The sequence below is a fragment of the Thamnophis sirtalis genome, unplaced genomic scaffold (assembly GCF_051295495.1).
Source record: "Thamnophis sirtalis isolate CommonGarterSnake01/CBP01778 unplaced genomic scaffold, rThaSir2_p1.2 scaffold_9, whole genome shotgun sequence".
Lineage (NCBI taxonomy): Eukaryota > Metazoa > Chordata > Lepidosauria > Squamata > Natricidae > Thamnophis > Thamnophis sirtalis.
The window spans coordinates 26,740,326-26,760,282 of NW_028261389.1; the positions used below are offsets into that span (position 1 = coordinate 26,740,326).

Genomic DNA, 19,957 nt, shown 5'->3' on the forward strand with positions numbered 1-19,957 from the left:
AAGTTGAGATGTCAAATATGAAATAAAGAAGAGTGAAACTTTTCTGTGTATGCTGTTCTTCATTATAGACAATGTGGTTTTGAAACCAATGTCAAATCCTCTATTTTTCTTCCCAATTCTCCTTGATAACATAAAAATATTCAGAACAGTGTTCAAAAATTTAGAATATTTTTTTTATTTCAAGAAGTATAATCTAGTGTCTATTATTTAAAAAATTTAAGTGATACTGTTGGCTTGGATTATAATTTTGACACAGACATTCTTCTAATAATCATGCACAGATAAGATGCATTGTTTATCACATTCCCTTTATCATTCTGGGACTTATATCTGGAAGTCTAAATGATCTCTAAGGTCTATAAATAGTAGGTTCTTTGTCATTCCCCATTCACATTACCATTCACATTACCAGCACAGCATTACTTGGGGTTCAAAATTGTATGACTATAATTGAGTTCAGACCACACACTAAGATAAAATGTGGTTACTGTAGTTTACTTTTGTCTTAGCAAATAAATATGATGAACCCAGTACATTGGGGCTTATTCAGTAAACCATACTTAGCACACTTTGACTTCATGTATTCTCTGAACACAATTAAAACAACATTGGAGAGCAATAGAAAATTGTAAAATATAGCATTTATAGAGTAATCTTGTGTGAAATAAAGGCTAGTTCTTTCTATTGCATCTCAACTGGCTGCCTTCCTAACTATCTATGTCAGCTTGATCAGTCAAGAGAAACTTTAGGACATTTAGTTCAGGTACATTTGCAAGGACACCACTGTCACATCCCTTCCTTCAGTGCAACTCATTGTTTGTTTCTAACAATGAATGTGATCTTCCTATACAGCCAACTTATCTTTCACATTCTACATTTACCTTGACCAGCTGCAATATCTAATGGACTGAGATGAGCTGATTAAAGACTCTATTGGAATTGTAACCAAGGTACAGTACATTGTTCTACCGGTTTCTTCTTTCTCAGCTGGAATGGCTGTTTAAATTGGAATAGCAGGAGTTGAAAATCTATGTCCCTGGAAAGCTGCAGGTAGAGGAAGGCTGCTGTCATACCATTCATTTTAATAATTCTAAAATGCCATGCTTTGTCTCCCACCCCCAATACTTTAAAATGTAGTCTCATCTTTTAATGAGTATATGTACAAGACGTGTGTGTGTGTGTGTGTGTATGTGTATGTATATATGTGTGTGTATATATATATTTAAATATTGTGTGCAAAAATGCACAAAGCATCCTTGGGAGAAGCACAGCTGGGGACATAAACAAAACTTCATTGCATTGTTATTTTGTCAGACTGCAGGGGAAAATATTGTTTTAGCTTAAGGATCTCCAGAATTGTGATGGGAAACTTCTCCAGCTGAGGCTGCTGCTGTGTACAGTAAGAACTAATTCTAGGCACTCCATCTCTTAAACAAAGTTGGCAGAGAGACGTGCATCCCTGCTTGGAATTTACTTAGCTGTCAAGAAAGCCAATTAACTAGATTCTAAGCCACATGCTCAGTTGTGAAGGCACCAACTTTGAAGTACAGCAGCTGCAAACTTAATCAAGTTGTCTTCAACTGTTGTCCCATTCAGGACAGAGCCAATTTGCCCAGATGGTATGCAACTGGACAGACAAATCTGGGCAAAAGCCAGAACACACTATTCTTATAATACACAGTCAATTACTATTTAACCTTGTTATTTTAAATGTATTTCTGGGTGATTGTCAAGGAAAGTATGCATATTTCCTAATTGCTCCATTCCAATGCAAGATATAAAAAATTGTGGATTTATCAAACATTGATGTGCCAAGTGGAAATGAGAGAAGTGAACAATTTGTGGTTGAGGATGCACTGTGGAATCACATACTTGCTTTGCCTGAAGAAAGTTTTGACTACCATCATCTCCATCCAACATGACTTAGGATTTTGCCAGAAGAGGAAACTACAATCTAACATCTGTGGTGTAGAGACTCATTCAAAGAGATACTATAATTGTAACAGTGTTATAAGTGCTCCTGGTTCCTGTAGTCTGCAATTTTTTCTCTGGAAATCCATTCCTACTCCCAGTCCATTCAAAAAGTGTTCACCCCAATTTGTTTTCCTTTTTCAAACAAAAAGCAAGAAAAGTCCCCAAAAAAGCCCTTTGGGACAACCATGACCTGGATGACTGAGTATCTCTAAAGACTTTTAGCTATACAATTTGAGATGAACACCCTTTGAATGGTGTGGGAGCAGGAATGGATTTCCAGAGGAAAAATTGCAGAGCACTACTCAGATGACCCTGAGGACACAGATAAGCCTCCAAGTGCCTCAATGACCTTCTAAAAGGATGCAAATGATCAGCTGTCTGCAAGGAATATACATCCTTCCATTCCCCACTGTCCTGTCAGAGCTGAAGAAGCTTCTTGGATGACAAGCAAAACATCTTCCAAGAAAAAAACAAGAAAGTCCAGTTGTCTCCTGAAAAAGCATCTTTGGGACAATACTTTGAGAACTATGCCAAATGTGATTGGTGAGAGCAAGAGTATGTGAAGAGGGTTAGGTACCTGTGGATTATTTTCTTCTGAACTGCGAGTCTCTATTTTTCATCCAGATTGACGCTAGAGAAGGATTGACATTATTTATATATCTCTACACTGTTTTGACATCTCAAACGGTTTATACTAAAATAATGAAGACAATAAATATGTAAAAAGTGTTTATTTAAAAGGTAGGAGTGGAAAGCCACTGATAAAGCAGAAGTATTCATTCAGGAAAGATCTGAGCACAGAGAAAAACTTTCAACAGGAAGCTAAAAGGATACTCACTGGATCAAACTGATTCCCATTGTTTTTCCTTAGCAGATCAGAGCATGCTCTAGGTCCTTTGTATCACACAATGTCATCTTTATGCCTTCTCACCTGCCCTATGAAAACAGCATCCCCTGAAGCAGTGTTTCTCAAGCTTATCCATTTAAGATGCTAGCTGGAGAATTCTATATATTGAAGTTCACATGTCTTAAAGTTGCTGGGGTTGACAAATAACGCCAGAGGGATTCAGAAGACCCCAGCCTCTTGGTGTTTTCTAAAGTATTGAAGAAGTGGCTGCTTCCTAAGGAATTTGGCCCAGGGTTAGGTGAGCCCTGCTGTTGTTTTTTCCCCCTGCTGTGAGTGAGATTATTGTTCATCCTTTGGCACAAGGAGTTATATGTTCTGGGGCTATATTTTTAATCTGTATAAGTTACCAAATGAAGCATTCATTCTTTTAGTCTCTTTAAGTCTCTCTATATAGAGCAAGTTCTCCTCTGAAGAATTCAGTGACTCTCCAGGTCTGCCTATAGGACTTTATCATTTTTTTTGTCTCAAGTTATTAGAGGCTCATATATCAAAAGTAAAATATTGAAACTGGATATGCAGTTAGCTGACAGCCAATACATTTGCATCAGCAGATGTTCGTAATGTTCAAGTGCTTCACTTGGCAACCCGACTACAGCTACCATTTTCAGATTCAGATGGAGGGGCATCATCCTACAGAGCACATTTTCATGATAATCAATAGTTGAATAACTGTAATTAGGTTAGTCTTGTCTGGAAAGGGGGGTAGTTGCTATAGCAACTGAAGCTGACAATCAACCATAAAGTTCACCTGGATCTCCAATGACAATGATGAGCCAGAAACATTTTCTATAACTGGGAATTAACTATTCACCCACTGGTTCTCTGTCTTTTCAAGATACAATTTCGGTTTATTAGAACAGATACGTCATGTCAGTTCAGGAAAATATCATGTTTGATGATACCAAAATCTACTGAGAGGTTATGCAGGATCAATAAAGTCATGCTCCTGTCTCTCTGTTCCCCACAAAAAATCATCTATCCAGTTGATTGGGTTGGATATTATCCTAAATCATGAATATTGCCAGACTGAAAAAGATCAAGGCCATTGGTGTCTTCCAAATATATCTCAAGTGGAAAAATACCATCTTCTTAAGCACCAAGTTGCTATAATAGTCTGGATCCACAAAAAATATTTCTAGAGAAGATAGCCTATTGCCTGCTTTAAGATTGTTGGCGCCACTTTACTATTCAGAAATGTATCCTTCATTCCCTAGATCCAATATGACTTCTTCAGTTACTTTAAATAAACCAAGTTTGATAGGAGTCAAAAAAAGCATGTGCTAAGTGATCAGGGTCACCACACCAGGAGTTAGTTATAAATCACAGTGTCTACCTTCATATCATTTAATTAGGCTGCTAGGCTGGAACTTGGCAGAAGTCTCTCAGATATTCCATATAATACAGCATGATAAGAATATTTGTTATCTAGAACAGTTGCTTAACCTCTGTCAATGTGAAGGTGCATTCCCTCTTATGCCCATAGCAATTTAAACTTCCTGATTTTTCATCATAGCTTTCATGTTTAACTGACTCTTTCTTCTGCATTTCAGAACCTTGAAAATGAGCAGCTGTTGATTGCTGACAAAACTGACATCTCTACTTTGACAGCTGCTGGCTTTCAGCTGAGTTCCCATCCTTGTCTTGTCCTGCTCCTCTGGCTTCAAAAGCTAAACAGTGTCTATACAAATCAGCCTTATCCGGCCTGGTCTTTCTTCAGACGTACAGACTGAGAATCCTGAGATTCTCATCTCTACACGTGAAACGGGAAGCCAGTTGAGGAACTACAGCAAATCAGCATCACATATTGTATCTCCTTTCCAGTGGTGGGTTCCGGATCCCACATGGATGCACACAGCACATGTGCACACACATGCAGCGCATGCATGCACACACGTGCAGCACACGCATGTACACATGTGCAGTGCACACATGCATCTTAGTGCCTCCGTGAGCCTCTATGATGTTCCAGCTCTGCTGTTCAGTGGAGCATCACAGAGGTGCTGTATGCACCTTATGAGTGCATGGAAGCACCAAAGACTTAAAAGACCGGTAAGGAGCTCGGGCAGGGAGTGGGCCTCTGGAGCACCATACCGGAACGGTATCCGGTACTCTGGGCAGGCTCCGGTACACCCGTACCGGGGCATACCGCCTGCAACCCACCACTGTTCCTTTCCATAAAAAATGCAATTCTGAAATACAGTTCAGGAGAGGAGGGGAGGATGAGAGGAGAGGATTCTTAATTGGCTAAGAGTGATTGGACACACAAGGCATTTGTTTCTGGTGGATAAACTCTCAGTGGACATACAGTACAAACAACCATACAGTGTGCATACAAACATAAGCTTTCGGTGTACATACAAACAACAAAATGCTAAATCATAAATTGTAAATCACAAGATACAATCATAAATAATCAGATACAAACAACAATGTGATAAATCATAAGATATCAATAGGAGAATATCATAGAAAATATGAGAAGGGTAATAGCAATGCAGCTGTAAATCAGATTGGGAACTTCTTAGATTTCATTCACTACATTCCTCTGATGATATACAATATTTGTTTTCCTTTTGTCCTTTGGAATCAAGTTCTCAGCATTTGGAAGACATCTGGAGCAGCAATAATCTTGGAACTTGCTCCCTCTTTCCTATTCCAGTACTTTTCAGATTATCTCTGGAAAGCAAAGGCAAGAAAGCTGATTAATAGTTCCCCAAGGAATACCACAAACATGAAAATATGACAAAGGATATAATTCATTTTGTGCTGCCAGCAGAAGGGGCTCAATAAAGCAGCCTTCCCCCTCAAGTGTATTAAATCGAGATCCAACTGGCACCATTAAAAAGTAAGCAAAACAATTGGGTCCATAGAGTCAAGAACACTGCAGTCTTCATCTGATAATCATGCCATAAGGAGGAAGCCTGTAGGAAGAAAGCCTCAACAGCAGAAGAAAGTAAGACTGGCTCTTACAATAGCTGATGCTGTGGACAACAATTTTTGTCATACTAATTGCTTTGATTTAGGCTTCAGTACTTGCATTCCTCACATATGTTTTGCCAGAGATCAATGGACTGGTGGTGTTTTGATTTGTTTTATGAGTAGCTCCACCAAGTTGGTGTACAAGACACCACTTGGCACAAATTATAAATGCTGATATGTCCACTAAATTTGAAAATGAGATATTAAACCACCTGCCACCCCAAAATAAACTATATGAAAGATTATAACCTCAATCACAGTGTGAACAAGACCTTCCTTAAAAATCTTGTTTAGAGTAAGACTTCATGTGGAACTGCTCAACCCCAATTATATCTATTTAGGCCTAAGTAGAAACAAAATTACCCTGTTCATTACAAGTGTTATTAATCTTCCATAGGTTGCACTCTCCAATTATTCCAGTTGCAATTGGAGGAGATTTGCACTTAAAAATTGATTACATCTCAATGAAACAATCACATATTCAATGTTGCATAAATCCATAATGATACCACTCCACTTGCTAACTTTTCCACTGTACAGCTGAATGCATGTACAGGTAGACCTTAACTTATGACCACAATCGAGCCCAACATTTATGTTGCTAAGTGAGAAATTTGTTAAGCGAGTTTCCCCCCCACCCCATTTTACAACTTTTCTTGCCACATTTGTTAAGTGAATCACTGGAGTAATCCAGTTGTTAAGAGAATATGGTTTCTCCATTGACTTTGCTTGCAAAAGGTGATCACATGACCAAGGACACTGCAACCGTCTAAATGTGAGTGCGTAGTCAAGCATCTAAATATAAATCACATGGCCACAGGGATGCTGTAATGGTCATAAGTGTGAAAAATGGTCATGTCATTTTTTTCACTGCCGTAACAACTTTGAATGGTCACTAAGTGAACTGTTGTTAATCAAGGACTACCTGTACCACAGTCAGCTTAGAATAACTTTTTTTGAGATTTGTTTTCATTTTTTATTCTCTTACATAGCATTTTAAGTATACATTCACATAGTTGTCATTCTTCTATACATTTATCATTCTTATACATTTAATATTTCATTTAATGGGTTATAATATACAATTTGGGTTGCTTTATTTACCATCCCTTCTTCCTGTTGTAACACCATCTCATTTTCCCTTTCTTTTCTCCCTCCCTGCCTTCTCTACTTTCTTCCTTCTTCATCTCCTTTCCCTTCCTTCTTCCCTTACCTTTCTCCCACTCCACCTCTTCTTCTTCTCCTTCCTACCCTCTCTCCTTCTCTTCATCTCCCCTCCATCCTCCTCTCCTTGCCTCTTTCTTCTTTCCCCCATCTTCCTTTTGTGTTCTCCTCCTTTCTCTCTTTCTTTTCTATTATTGTAGGTGTCTCTTTCCAGCCTTCATATTTCCTTGGGATGGTATTTCTGCAGACCCAAATATAATTTGATAGCATTTCTTATTCCCTTACCTTCGCTAATCTATTTTAGCTATATTTTCCTCCCCTTTATCTCTCACTTTTGGCTTTTTCAGGGGTGGGTTCCTGCCAGTTCTAACCTCTTCTATAGAAGAGGTTCCACAAATCTACCATGCCTTTTAGAACCGGTTCCAGCTCCCTCCCCCCGCCCATCCGCACCACTCTTGCCCCACCCACCGCTCACTGATTGGCTGGCTCACCAATCGCCCTGCCCACCTCTAAGAGTCCTATCTAAACCTTACAGTCTTAAAACTGTCAAGTTTGAACATCCCTGGGATATTTTTCTAAAGGGTTAGGGGTGCAAGGGTCTTGTAACTTGACAGCTTCAAGACTTGCACACTTCAATGCCAGAGTTCCTGAGCCAACATGACTGGAGGATGAATTGAAGTCCACAAGTCTTAAAGCTGTCAAGTGTGAACACCCCTGGGGTTTTTTTCTAAAGGGTTAGGGGTGCAAAGTCTTGTAACTTGACAGCTTTAAGACTTGCGTGCTTCAAATGCCAACATTTTGGTTGCTAGGCAAGAGTGTTGTTAAGTGAGTTTCACCACATTTTACAAATTGACCACACCTACCCAGTCACATGACTGGCAAGCCACTCCCACTTGGTCACATGGCTAGCAAGCCACTCCCACCCGGTCACATAGCCAGCAAGCCACTCCCACAAAGCAGGCCACACCTACAGAAGAGGTTCTAAAAAAATTTGAAACCCACCACTGGGCTGTATACTTACATATTTAATACTTACTTTTCTGTTTTCCCCTCCTTCCCCCACCTTTTCCATTTAACAATGCCTCATCTGGGTTCTATATCTTCTCCCTTGTTTAGAATAACTTTGAAATGAGCTGAAGTCTGAAAGCTTATGGTATAAACATACAGTATAGCTATATCTTTTGTGTTCCTTAAGACCTTTCGTTTGTATTGCTACTGCAGACTTACATGGTTACTCCAATTTGTCATTGCACAACTATGATATATAGAAGCATGTGAGGAGAATAAGGTCAATACATAGTGCTTACCCATAGGTAACAGGTACACATTGCCTGAATTTAGAATATCCATGCCCAAAGAGCGTCCTTGATCCATGGCACCTTACTGATTTTCAAAAGTATGAAGGAAAGATCCACACTTTATTGAAACTCTATAATATGTGCACCATCCCTTTCTATTTGAAGGTTTTCAGATGCTCTAAAATCATTAGATTTGAACTAATGGACTATAGCATTCTCTACTGTACCTGAACTTAGCTTTAATAGCTACAATTTACAGAATACTGCATATGTAAAATAATAATTTAGGATCCTTTATGCTGAGGAAGCAAGCATTCTTGCCCCAGCTACTTTGACTCTATCTCTTAATAAATCAGTCAATAGGAAGGTGTTAACACTTTAGTGACAAAAACTAATCCAGTGGAATGACTATGCTTTATAGTCTCTATGCTCTTTAAGAACATAAGAAGATCCCCTCCTTCCTCAAGTCAAGGACACTATGACACCCATTCTAAGTCATGCAGGGGACAACAAAAATGCATTCAAAAATGTCCCAAATATGACCAGGGGGTAATAAAGTAAGCTACCTGTATATTTTTATCAATTAGCAGCCTTTAACAGTCCAATTCACAAAACCTGGTCTAATTTTAAAAGTGCCTAAACTGGTGATCATCTCTACATCTTGTGGTAGCAATTACCATCTTTAATTATGCATGATATAATTTGCTGTTCCTGAAAAAACTGTTGTGATTTCTAGGATAGCATTCCCTAACCAAATGTGGGAAAAAGTATTTATAATATGGTGAGATTCATGGCAGATGGGATTGGAGATGGTTGGCTATCATTGCGCCCAATCCATATTTTTTAAATACCATATTTTTGGAGTATAAGACGCACTGGAGTATAAGACGCACCAAGATTTTGAAGAGGCAAATTTAAAAAAAGTTTTTTCACTCTGCAGACCACCCAAAAATGGCCTGTTTTTTTGCAAAAATGGGCCCAATTTTCTCACAAAAGGGAATGCATTGCCTTTAGAAGGCTTGTAGAGTGCTCCTGGGGGCTTCAGGAGCAAAAATGGTCCATTTTTCAGTCATTTTTGCCCTCCCCAGCCTCCAGGAGCACTCTGGAAGCCTCCTAAAGTCTATGCACAGCCATTTTTTGCAAAGGGGCGGAGCTTCAGGAGGTCAAAAATGCTGTATTCAGTGTATAAGATGCACCCAGATTTTCACCCTCTTTTTTGAGGGAAAAAGGTGCACCTTATACTCTGAAAAATACGGTAACTATTCAAAAGTGTTATATTGAAGTGTTGAAGTACAAGCAGGTGCCTTCTTTCTTTTAGCCCATTGTTCTCAGTAATGTCACCACTGCCAGATTGTGACTGTCTAGAATTTTAAGCATTTGTATTCAATGTTCCATCAGAAATGCTGGCAGACAAACCACCTGCTTTCTTCCATGGATTGGGAAAGCTTTGGGTTCAGATCCCTTCTTAATCAAGTACCTCATCAAGGATAAGCCCTGATGGCATTAGCATAACTTTCTCCCAACAGCACTTAAAAATAAAACAAGAATGAAGATTTTACAGTAGCCTGAAGAAACTTTCTAAATGAATAGTTATTTAAATAAGAGCTTATACAAATTCTCAAGAAAATTTCCCGGAGCTCAAGTGTTTACAATGTTTCAAGCACTGGCACACTACCCAGTGCAATTGTCAAGCATATGCTCTTTCTACTTTAGATTGTTAGAGAAGGAATAAAGAGCCTCTGTGGGAAATGAATCAATAGACCTTGAATTTATTATCTGAAGATGGGTGCATGCAGGGGAGAATGTACTCAAAAATATATCTAGCCGCAGAGAGTTCAGAATCCTTTCCCTTTCAACAAATAAGTTCTGAAGTTGAACAAGATAACAATGTATGTTAACATACATTCCATCAGCAGAACCAGGACTTATGAAAGAATGCCTCTTATAAGCACGTTACAGCAAGTGGTATTTTGTATATAGGATTGAGTGAAATGGATTCGCTCTCTATTTACTCTTTGTAAAAGAGCAAATATAACAAAACACCATTTTGTTTTGCCACCATTCCCAACTATAAATTACCCATATTTTTTGGAGTATAAGAAGCACCGGAGTATAAGACACACCAAGGTTTTGAAGAGGCAAATTTTTTAAAAAAAAGTTTTTGCACTCTGCAAACCTCCCCAAAACAGCCCATTTTTCACAAAAACGGGTCTGTTTTTTTTTTCTTCAAAAAAAGGCATGAATAGCCCTTAGGAGGCTTGTAGAGTGCTCCTGGGGGTGTGAGGGGAGGCAAAAGTGAGCAAAAAATGGTCCATTGTTTGTGAAAAGGGGCCCATTTTTTCCAAAAAAAAGGGCATGGATAACCTTTAGGAGGCTTATAGAGTGCTCCTGGGGGATGGGCGGGCAAAATTGAACAAAAACATACCTGTTTTTTGTTCATTCCTGCACTCCCTAGCCCCCAGGAATTCTCTGAAAGCCTTCTAAAAGCTATGCACAGCCATTTTGGTGAAGGGGGCAGGGTTTCAGGAGGCAAAAAATGCTGTATTCAGTGTATAAGACGCACCCAGATTTTCAGTCTCTTTTTTGAGGGAAAAAGGTGCATCTTATACTCTAAAAAATACGGTAAACTCTGTCTGCCATCAATTGATGCTGTTACGAAACTGATTGCCAATATTGCACAATCAATGCAAGTTAGAGTTGAACTATTGAATTTTTTTTTCCTTCCCCCACCCCTTTCCCATTCTTTTTTATCTTTCCACAAAATTATTATTTTATCTCGAAGCAATAGGTTCATAGGCTGTGTCACCTCAATGGATTACATGTCTGCCTTTAATGTCAATGGATAATAATTATTCCATAAAGAGCATGATAAATATTATAGGTTTAAACCCACTGTGGCATTCTATTAATATTTTTAAATCACAGGCACATTAACAGAGACAATGAAAGTAATAAATTCCCAAGGAAGGCTGAATGTGCTTTTTCCTAATTCTTAAACTTGTGAAAGTTCAAAGAAATGGCCCTGGGTGCCACATTAAAACCAGGATAAGACCTTGCGGTTATCAAAATGTCAAATTACGTATGACATGGAAATTCCAAAGCTGGAATTCTAACCTCTTATTTTATGAACAGGTTTTAATATATTTTACCATAGTAGTCTCCAATTCCTCATATAACTTTCTCTTCTTTTTCTCCAAGTTTATTTGTTTTATATGGTATTTCAAGGGTCAATGACATTGGTGGAACTAGCCTGGTCTCTATTTTGCAAAGCCCATAATGATTTGCCTATCTATGGGATCTAAGATTAATAGGAACATGGTATCTGCAACAAAGTTAATCATCATCATAATTTAAAATACAGAATATTTGGAGGAATTCCTGCAATTCATTATTTTCAAGTAGAACGATGAGAAAGTAAAACTCAAGGAATCATTCAGAAGAGGTATTTCATCAAAGAAAACCTGCTCCTCTTTAGAAAATTTGATTAAATTTAGCATGCTTGTCATTCATCAAAGCCTGTGCTTACTGAAAAAAGTATCTGTCTGTTTTCCTTTCTTCAAAGAATTGCCACCCATTAAATTCCTATAATTCTCAAAGCATTTTTTAAAAAAACACCCTCTGGATACCACTGAAGTTGTATACAGCAGAAATATTTCACACTTAAGAGAAGAATTGCAGTGCTTTCTTTCTGCATTTATATTAAGCTGGGAAAACAGCTAGCTTCTTGGATTCGATGGAAATACAGGACTTGGCCATTTGTCCTATAAACTGATAAGCAACCAAGCCTAGCTTTCTTAGCGATGGATGGTCATTTTTTAATAAATCTATGAATCATAAAGTGAATGGCTTTTCCCTGTTCAGTGCCAATGAACAGCAACTGGGAAAGTGTTATAGAGAAAGAGTTTCCTTCATTTTCTTAAATATAAATCATTTGGCATCCTCCAGATACATACTGTTCAACCTCTATACAAATGTGCCATTTTCAAAAATTCTGGAAGTCTAACAAATATAAATAAATAAATATTAAGGAGAGATGTGATTCTTTTCTTTAAAAAGGATGGTAATGTGGAAGGAAATATAGAATAAAGTATAACAGAGTTGGAAAGGGATCTTGGACATCTTTTCGTCCAACTCCCTGCTCAGGCAGGAAACCCTATACCAGTTCAGATAAATGGTTGTTCAATCTCTTCTTTAAAGCTTCCAGTGTTGGAGCATTCACAACCTCTGGAGGCAAGTTGTTCCACTGATAAATTGTTCTAACTGTCAGGAAACTAAGGAAATCCTTAGTTCTAGGTTGGTCCTCTTCTTGATTAGTTTCTATCCATTGCTTCTTGTCCTATCCTCAGGTGCTTTGGAGAATAGTTTGACTCCCTCTTCTTTTGGCAGCCCCTGAGATATTGGAACACTGCTATCATGTCTCCTCTAGTCCTTTTCATGAAACTAGATATACCCAGTTCCTGCAATCGTTCTTCATATGTTTTAGCCTCCAGACCCCTAATCATCTTTGTTGCTGTTCTCTGCACTCTTTCTAGAGTCTCGACATGTTTTTTACATCGTGGCAACCAAAACTTACCAAGGCAATATAAAAGGATATTAACACTTCACATGATCTTGATTTTATCCCTCTGTTATATATAGATGACTTCTTCTTAGAATAAGGAACAGAAAGGATTGTAATGAAGGATTTTAATTGCAAGATGAGTTCAACTACATGAAGTAACAGAAGGCCTCCCTTTGCTACAGATGTTTAAGTAAAAACTGGATGGCCATTGGTCAGAGCTGCTGTAAATTCATTCTGCATTACAGATCCCATTTATCTTTGAGCAGGAGATGGCTTCTAAGGTTACTTCCGATTCTAATAGAATCAGAATATAACATCTGGGGGATCTTAAAGATCATCTAATCCAACCTCCTGACTAATACAGTGATTATATTGTCCCTAACACATGGTCATCGAGCCTTTATTTAAACATGCTCAGCACAAGAAAGTCCATCTCTGGAAGCAGATTGTTCCACAGCTGAATGAGACTAACTATTAGGATTTTTTTTTCCTATGTCTAAATGAGATCTATTGCCTTGTAATTTCCTGTCCTGTCTTCTGGAGCAGTTCTACTCTGTCAGGTTGAACATTTCATTAGCAAATCTAACCCTTGTTGCAATTTAGCAGAGACATTGTCTTGTGAACTAAGATTGCAGTACAGTCACTTTAAGTTACCTATAATTAAGGATGAGTTACTTTTGCCTCCCAAAGGAATGTGATAAAAGCAGCATGGTACACCTCAAAAGAAGCATTGATACAGATAAACAAAGGACTCTCAAGTGTATGCTTATTATCCCTGGCCTTTTGCTAAAGGTCAAGAATCATAAAAACACTAAATATGCACTAAATATGTTCTACAAATGTGAATAAATCTAGATTATAAATCTTATAGAGTAGGGGGAGGAAAATCTCAGCCATCTCGGCATCTTTTCTTATGAAGGGTCTGGCTGAATAAAGATGACTTTGCATATTGGCCACAGCAAGTTGACCACGGCAAATTGTCATAGACCCTCAACCAGTTGTTCTCCAGATATTACCACCAAGTATTGGTTTCTGTTCTCCCTCACTGTACTTTTCTGTTTAAACCAGACTCTCAAGAAGAGTTTTGATAAGGCTACATAGTAAAGACAGACTTAGTCATAGGGGCTGGATTGCAGGCTTCAGGAGGGAACACATGGCAAAGCCCATTTCTATTTCCAAAAAAACTCAGTGTTTGGCATTTCCACATAGAATTGTGCAAGTCCTTTGCTTCTAATTTTTACAGTCCCGAGATAGAAAGTCAAATATTGCTGAGCTATAATTCCCAGTCTCTATGGGCAACATCTTGTAGATAATAGTCCATTCACCCAGTAGAAAAGCTAAGAAGCTAAACCAAGGTTCAAACTCAGCACAAGGCAGCTTCTTTTGATCCCGTGAACTGACAAGTATAAGATTACATTGCCTGGTTGCAATCTTGGGCATATCTATCTATAAATAAAGTCAACTGAATGCATTGGAAACAGTTTGGAGTAAACATAAAAGCATTTTACAGCATTCTATTATACTTGGATAATGATATATTTATTTCTTTTTCTGCACAATAACTTCATAGTCCTTGGAAAAAGCCAACCGTCTTTCATCTTATCGGGTGTGTTTTATTGCCATCTGGTTACACAGTAATTTCAGCCTGAGCTTTACAACGAATCATATGATGGAATATCAACTTACCAGCGGTCGGGTAATAGGGCAAACAAGAAATTGTCTGTTAGTACAATCATAGGATAAAGCAGTGAGTAGCAGCAAAGGACAGGGAGTTAGAAAGGTAAGGAAAAAATCCTAGAGAATTTCTACTTTTTTTAAAAAAAAGGTTTATAAAAATACATCCTTAACTAAATTTAAAGTAAGAAGAGCAGTTAAAATGAATAGGAGGAAAAGTAGACGTCTCAAGTTCTTTCTAATGGACCTCTAACATTATTACCTGTTGGGGATACTTCCTAACCAGATCTATTCTTTTAGGGAAAAGCAAGGTTTCTTTTCCCCTTCAGTTGTACTTGATTTTGTTATGGTTGCCATCCATCACTCCTAATATTTTAGAAAGAATAATTTAAAGAAAAACTAGAAGTGCCTCCAAAGTAAGACTAAATGAGAAAATGGATATATGAAGATCCTTAAAACTTTTTAAACTGTAAAAAGTGGGTACATTTTAGTATAGATAAGGCTGAACACATATCAATTCAGAATAAAATTATTGTTCATGAATTAAGATTTCTAAATTTTGTGGAGAATTTACAAGAGGGAAATGGACATTTTTCTTCTTATTTGGTCTTTTGAACGTAAGAATAGAACTCAGGAAGAAGAGAAAATCAACTTCTACTTGCCTTTTCCTTACATAAAATGAACAACCAAGAGAATATGACATATACCAAGAATATTTTGTTTACTGTTGTGGAACGAAGATGAGCTGCTCCAAGGAATGTGACAAGAAGGAGAAGCCTATTTTGTCTTTTTCTATAGAAGCAATCTTAAAAACCCCATCTACTGAGGCTTGCCTCCACAATACGGTGACCTGCAATAGCCAAACTGAAGTGGCTCAAAAGTTCAATTCTGAGCCACTTCTGGACAGGTATAAAGGTAGGAAATTTGTTCTAGTTTGTGAAACATATGATCATTCTTGCATGATTTTCAAATTGATTTAAAAAAACACTTGAAGTGTATTGAATTCATATTTCAGCATAATTGTTAATGTTCTTATGGCATCTATGGAAAATTTTGATCATGTTTTATGGTGCATTAAGAATATGACATATAACATTTTAAATTAAAGTTTATTTTCCAGGTTACAAAATGGTACTATAAATTGCCAGATTTGCTTTTCTAGTTTTCTTTTTCTTTTACATTTTAATAGATAGATATATTATACACTTAATAAGACCACTTGTGCATGTATTCATTAGGGGTTGTTTTTAATCCAGGTTATGTTTGTGTGTGCTTTAAAGTAGGGCAAAAAATCAAAGCTTTTTGTGTATGTGTCTTTTTTATTTTTAAGGACAATTTTTCTAGACTAAATTTAAACAAATTGTTTAAGAATATCTTTTTAAAAAAATTATATGTACTAATGTCACACCCTTTATTTTAAACATATTATTTTTTTATTATTTTTTTATTTTGTCAAGCATGTGTTAGATAACATACTATATAGGTAAAAACATGATTTTGAATATATGAAATGGATACGAATAAAAGGGAACATTAGGACAGAGATGGAAGGCACGTTGGTGTGCTCGTGCATGCTCCTTACAGACCTCTTAGGAATGGGGTGAGGTTAACAAAAGACAGTCTAAAGTTAAAGTTTTGGGGGTTTGGGGACAAAACCACCGAGTCAGAGAGTGCATTCCAGACATTGACCACTCTGTCGCTGAAGTCGTATTTTCTGCAATCGAATTTGGAGCTGTTAACCTTAAGTTTGTATCTATTGTGTGCTCATGTGTTGTTGTGGTTGAAGCTGAAGCAGTCATTGACAGGTAGGACATTGTAGCAGATAATTTTATGTAATACACTTAGGTCAGACCGAAGGCTGCGTAATTCTAAGTTGTCTAAGTCCAAAATTTCAAGTCCGGTGGCATAAGGTATTCTGTTGTGAGCAGAGGAGTGGAGGACTTTTCTCGTGAAATATCTCTGGACTCGCTCAATTCTATCAATTGTATTAATGTCCAATATGCAGTTGCCTTATAAATGGGGGAGAAAATCCCTCAGGAACATCTAATAAGTTTGTGGGAAAAATGATATTGAATTAGTATTAATGGGGGGAAATTATCAATTACATAGATTCTGATAAAGATAAAGGACATAGCCTGAAAAGGCCATGCTTTTCATTATGTAATATGAAATCCGAAATGAAGCAACTACCTAGCAGATAATACAAAAGATAATACAAAAAATAGATGTACATACAGATATATTAAATACTTAATAATTACTAAATGCTTAATACTTAAAATACAGATATATTAAAATACTTCTTCAATAGATGGCTGTCCAGCTTTTTTTTATGTCTACCACCTTTCTAAACAATTGGTTCCATGGTTATATTCTTCCTGACGTTTCAGTCCAATCTTCCTACCTTCTGGGACAATTGAGAATAGATGTTGACATTCTTCAGCTGACATCTTTCTAGGAATTTCAAGAGTGCCATCATGAACTTCCCCTACATTATTCTAAGCAAAGCATGCTTAGTTTCCACATGATTAAATATGAAGGAGTAGAAAACAGGAGGAGATGAAGTCTGACGGTGTATCTTCTCATTATGGGCTGGTTTGAAATCTGAAACTTTAAACCACTTCATGTCATGTGGAAATTGCACAAGGGTTAGTCTATTGAAGAGCCCATAGGAAACAGCCACACGTAGAGAAGCAGTTGCAATGCACATGCTTTAAGAGATGATGGATAAACATTGTAGCAGCTACTAAAATGGAAAGTCTGTACTAATCTCCAGGAATGAAGTTGTCCTTGAATCTGCTGTGCTAGTTCATGTGCACAAAGTATTCATCTACACTGCTGGCTAAACAAGCTATGAAATACCAATTTTATTATGAAAGTAAACTTGAGTCCTCAAACACCCAATTGCTATATTAAAGCTTGCACTGTTAAGGCAACATTGTGAATTACCTTCGTGCAAAATGTGCTTTGTTTACAGGTACAGATGGGAATGGGTAACAGACAAAAATCTCTTTCCCAACAGATGCATTATGTGGTCATGATAATTCCGCATTCCAATATTTTAGAAAGATGTCAATTGGAGTAGTCCATTTGAAGCCCATTGTAAAATCACTTCAAACATTTTGAAAATGAAGTGTTTTAAATTTTAAAGTGTTTATTTAAATTAGGCTGCAATAGCTCCTTCTTCCAACAACCCCTCCTCACATACTTTGAAATTGTTGAATACGATTAGAGTCTAAAATTGGAAGAAATGTGTGAAATACGGGCCATCCTCTTGTCTTCCCTAAGGTGGAGTACTGGGATCCTTCTACATATGTAGATTTCAGTGCCCAGGATTTTCAGCAAGGGCCGGTGTGACTGGGGATTTCTGGGAGATCACATAGTTGAAGAATGTCCAAGGGAAGAAAAACATCCATAGTCATTAAGAAGTACTCATGGGCAATTTTATACAATTATTTACTTAATTTTCTATTCAATATACACTTATACACTTTTCTAAACACAAACCAAAGTAATAGTATTTAATTACTGATAACATCCATTGTCATAGATATTTGAACAGTCCTAACTTAGTCCAGCACTTGGTTTCTCAAAGTAACCTTCTGGGTGCTAACAAGAAAACACTAGGAACATGCCCCCTTGCCAGTTATTATTCCTTTGCAACTGATGTATAGAAGCATGCTTTCTCAACCTTGGATAGGTCATTGAGAATCCAAGGTTAATATCCCTTGATAGGCCTATAGCAATAGCAATAGCAGTTAGACTTATATACCGCTTCATAGGGCTTTCAGCCCTCTCTAAGCGGTTTACAGAGTCAGCATATTGCCCCCAACAACAATCTGGGTTCTCATTTTACCCACCTCGGAAGGATGGAAGGCTGAGTCAACCCTGAGCCGGTGAGATTTGAACAGCCGAACTGCAGAACTGCAGTCAGCTGAAGTAGCCTGCAGTGCTGCATTTAACCACTGCGCCACCTTGGCTCATCCTCCATGAATTTATCCAGCTTCCTTTTTAAAACTTTCTGAGTCATGATTGCCACAATTTCTCATGGGTAATGAATTCCAAAGGTTAATTACCTAGTGTGTTAAGAATTACTTGTGTTTACCTTTTCTAAAACTTTTTCCTATCAGCTTCATTGGACAACTTCATTGGTCCAAGAGAGGTAAAAAGTTATGCCTGTAAAATCTCAATGTCATAGATATACACACAAACACTCAAATGGGATGACTAGAATGATATACTGCATTCTAGATGCATATATAGCCTTGATTTGTTGTTCTTTGTATTTTTCATCTCATTCCTCATGAACTGCTGTGCGCTCTATGTTGATATCTTAATTGAGTACTCATAATTCATTATGATCCAGAGCAGTGGTGGGATTCAAAAAAATTTATTACCGGTTCTGTGGGCATGGCTTGTGGGTGTGGCATGGCTTGGTGGGCGTGTCTTGGTGGGAGTGGCTTGGTGGGCATGGCAGGGGAAGGATACTGTCAAATCTTCATTCCCATCCCGCTTCAGGGGCAGGATACTGTAATATCTCCATTCCTTCCCCATTCCAGGGGAAGGATACTGCAAAATACCCATTTCCTCCCTATCAGCTGGGACACAGGAGGCAGACAATAGATGGGGTGGGGCCAGTCAGAGGTGGTATTTACCAGTTCTCCGAACTACTCAAAATTCCTGCTACAGTTCTCCTGAACTGGTCAGAACCTGCTGAATACCAACTCTGATCCAAAGCCTTTTTCTAGTTGGTTACAGACTGCTCAAACTTCATTAGAGATTTTAGAATGCAAAATATTAAAATAAAAGCATTAGTTTACACTTTCTTAATTGTACCCCTAGTTATGCTTAGGAGAATTTTTTTAAAAAACCAGCCTTACTCCTTTAGCTAAATAATGCTCCTTAATTAGAGCTGATGAAATCTACAATCTTACCTGCTTCCTCACAAAACACATCTGTTTCTTTTTGCCATTACTTTTGTAAGCTCCTACTAAAAGTTAGGGTGAGCCTTAAAAAATTGCAGTTCAGGATAATAACATACAATGAAAAATCCAACTGGGTCACTTTGAGCCAATCCCTCCCTCCCTCCCTCCCTCCCTCCCTCCCTCTCTCTCTCTCTCTCTCTCTCTCTTCCCACCCCCAACTACCTCAGAGAGCAGTTGCTGTGGGGAAAAAATAAGATGCAGGGGTATTAGAGATGTAGGCTGGTAGGATAAAAATGAAAATATTTTTGGGTAACATGACTTTTGGCAGTGTGATAGTCTAAAGCAGTGTTTTTCAACCACTGTGCCGCGGCACACTAGTGTGCCGTGACATAGTGTAAGGTGTGCCGTGGGAAAAACACCCGCCTATATTGAATATAGGCACAGAGTTAAATTTTTTTAACATTTTCTAATGGTG

At 37.8% G+C, this 19,957-nt stretch overlaps 1 protein-coding gene across 1 annotated transcript in view; it reads left to right on the forward strand.

Moving 5' to 3' along the window:
- The first annotated feature begins 14,692 nt into the window (after positions 1-14,692).
- The window catches only part of ISX (intestine specific homeobox), a 33,995-nt gene continuing 28,730 nt past the window's right edge, over positions 14,693-19,957 (forward strand). Inside the window, exon 1 of the mRNA XM_014052843.2 lies at positions 14,693-15,472. Coding sequence (XP_013908318.2) covers positions 15,298-15,472 — 175 coding nt within the window. The 5' untranslated portion in view covers positions 14,693-15,297. The remainder of the gene's footprint in view (positions 15,473-19,957) is intronic.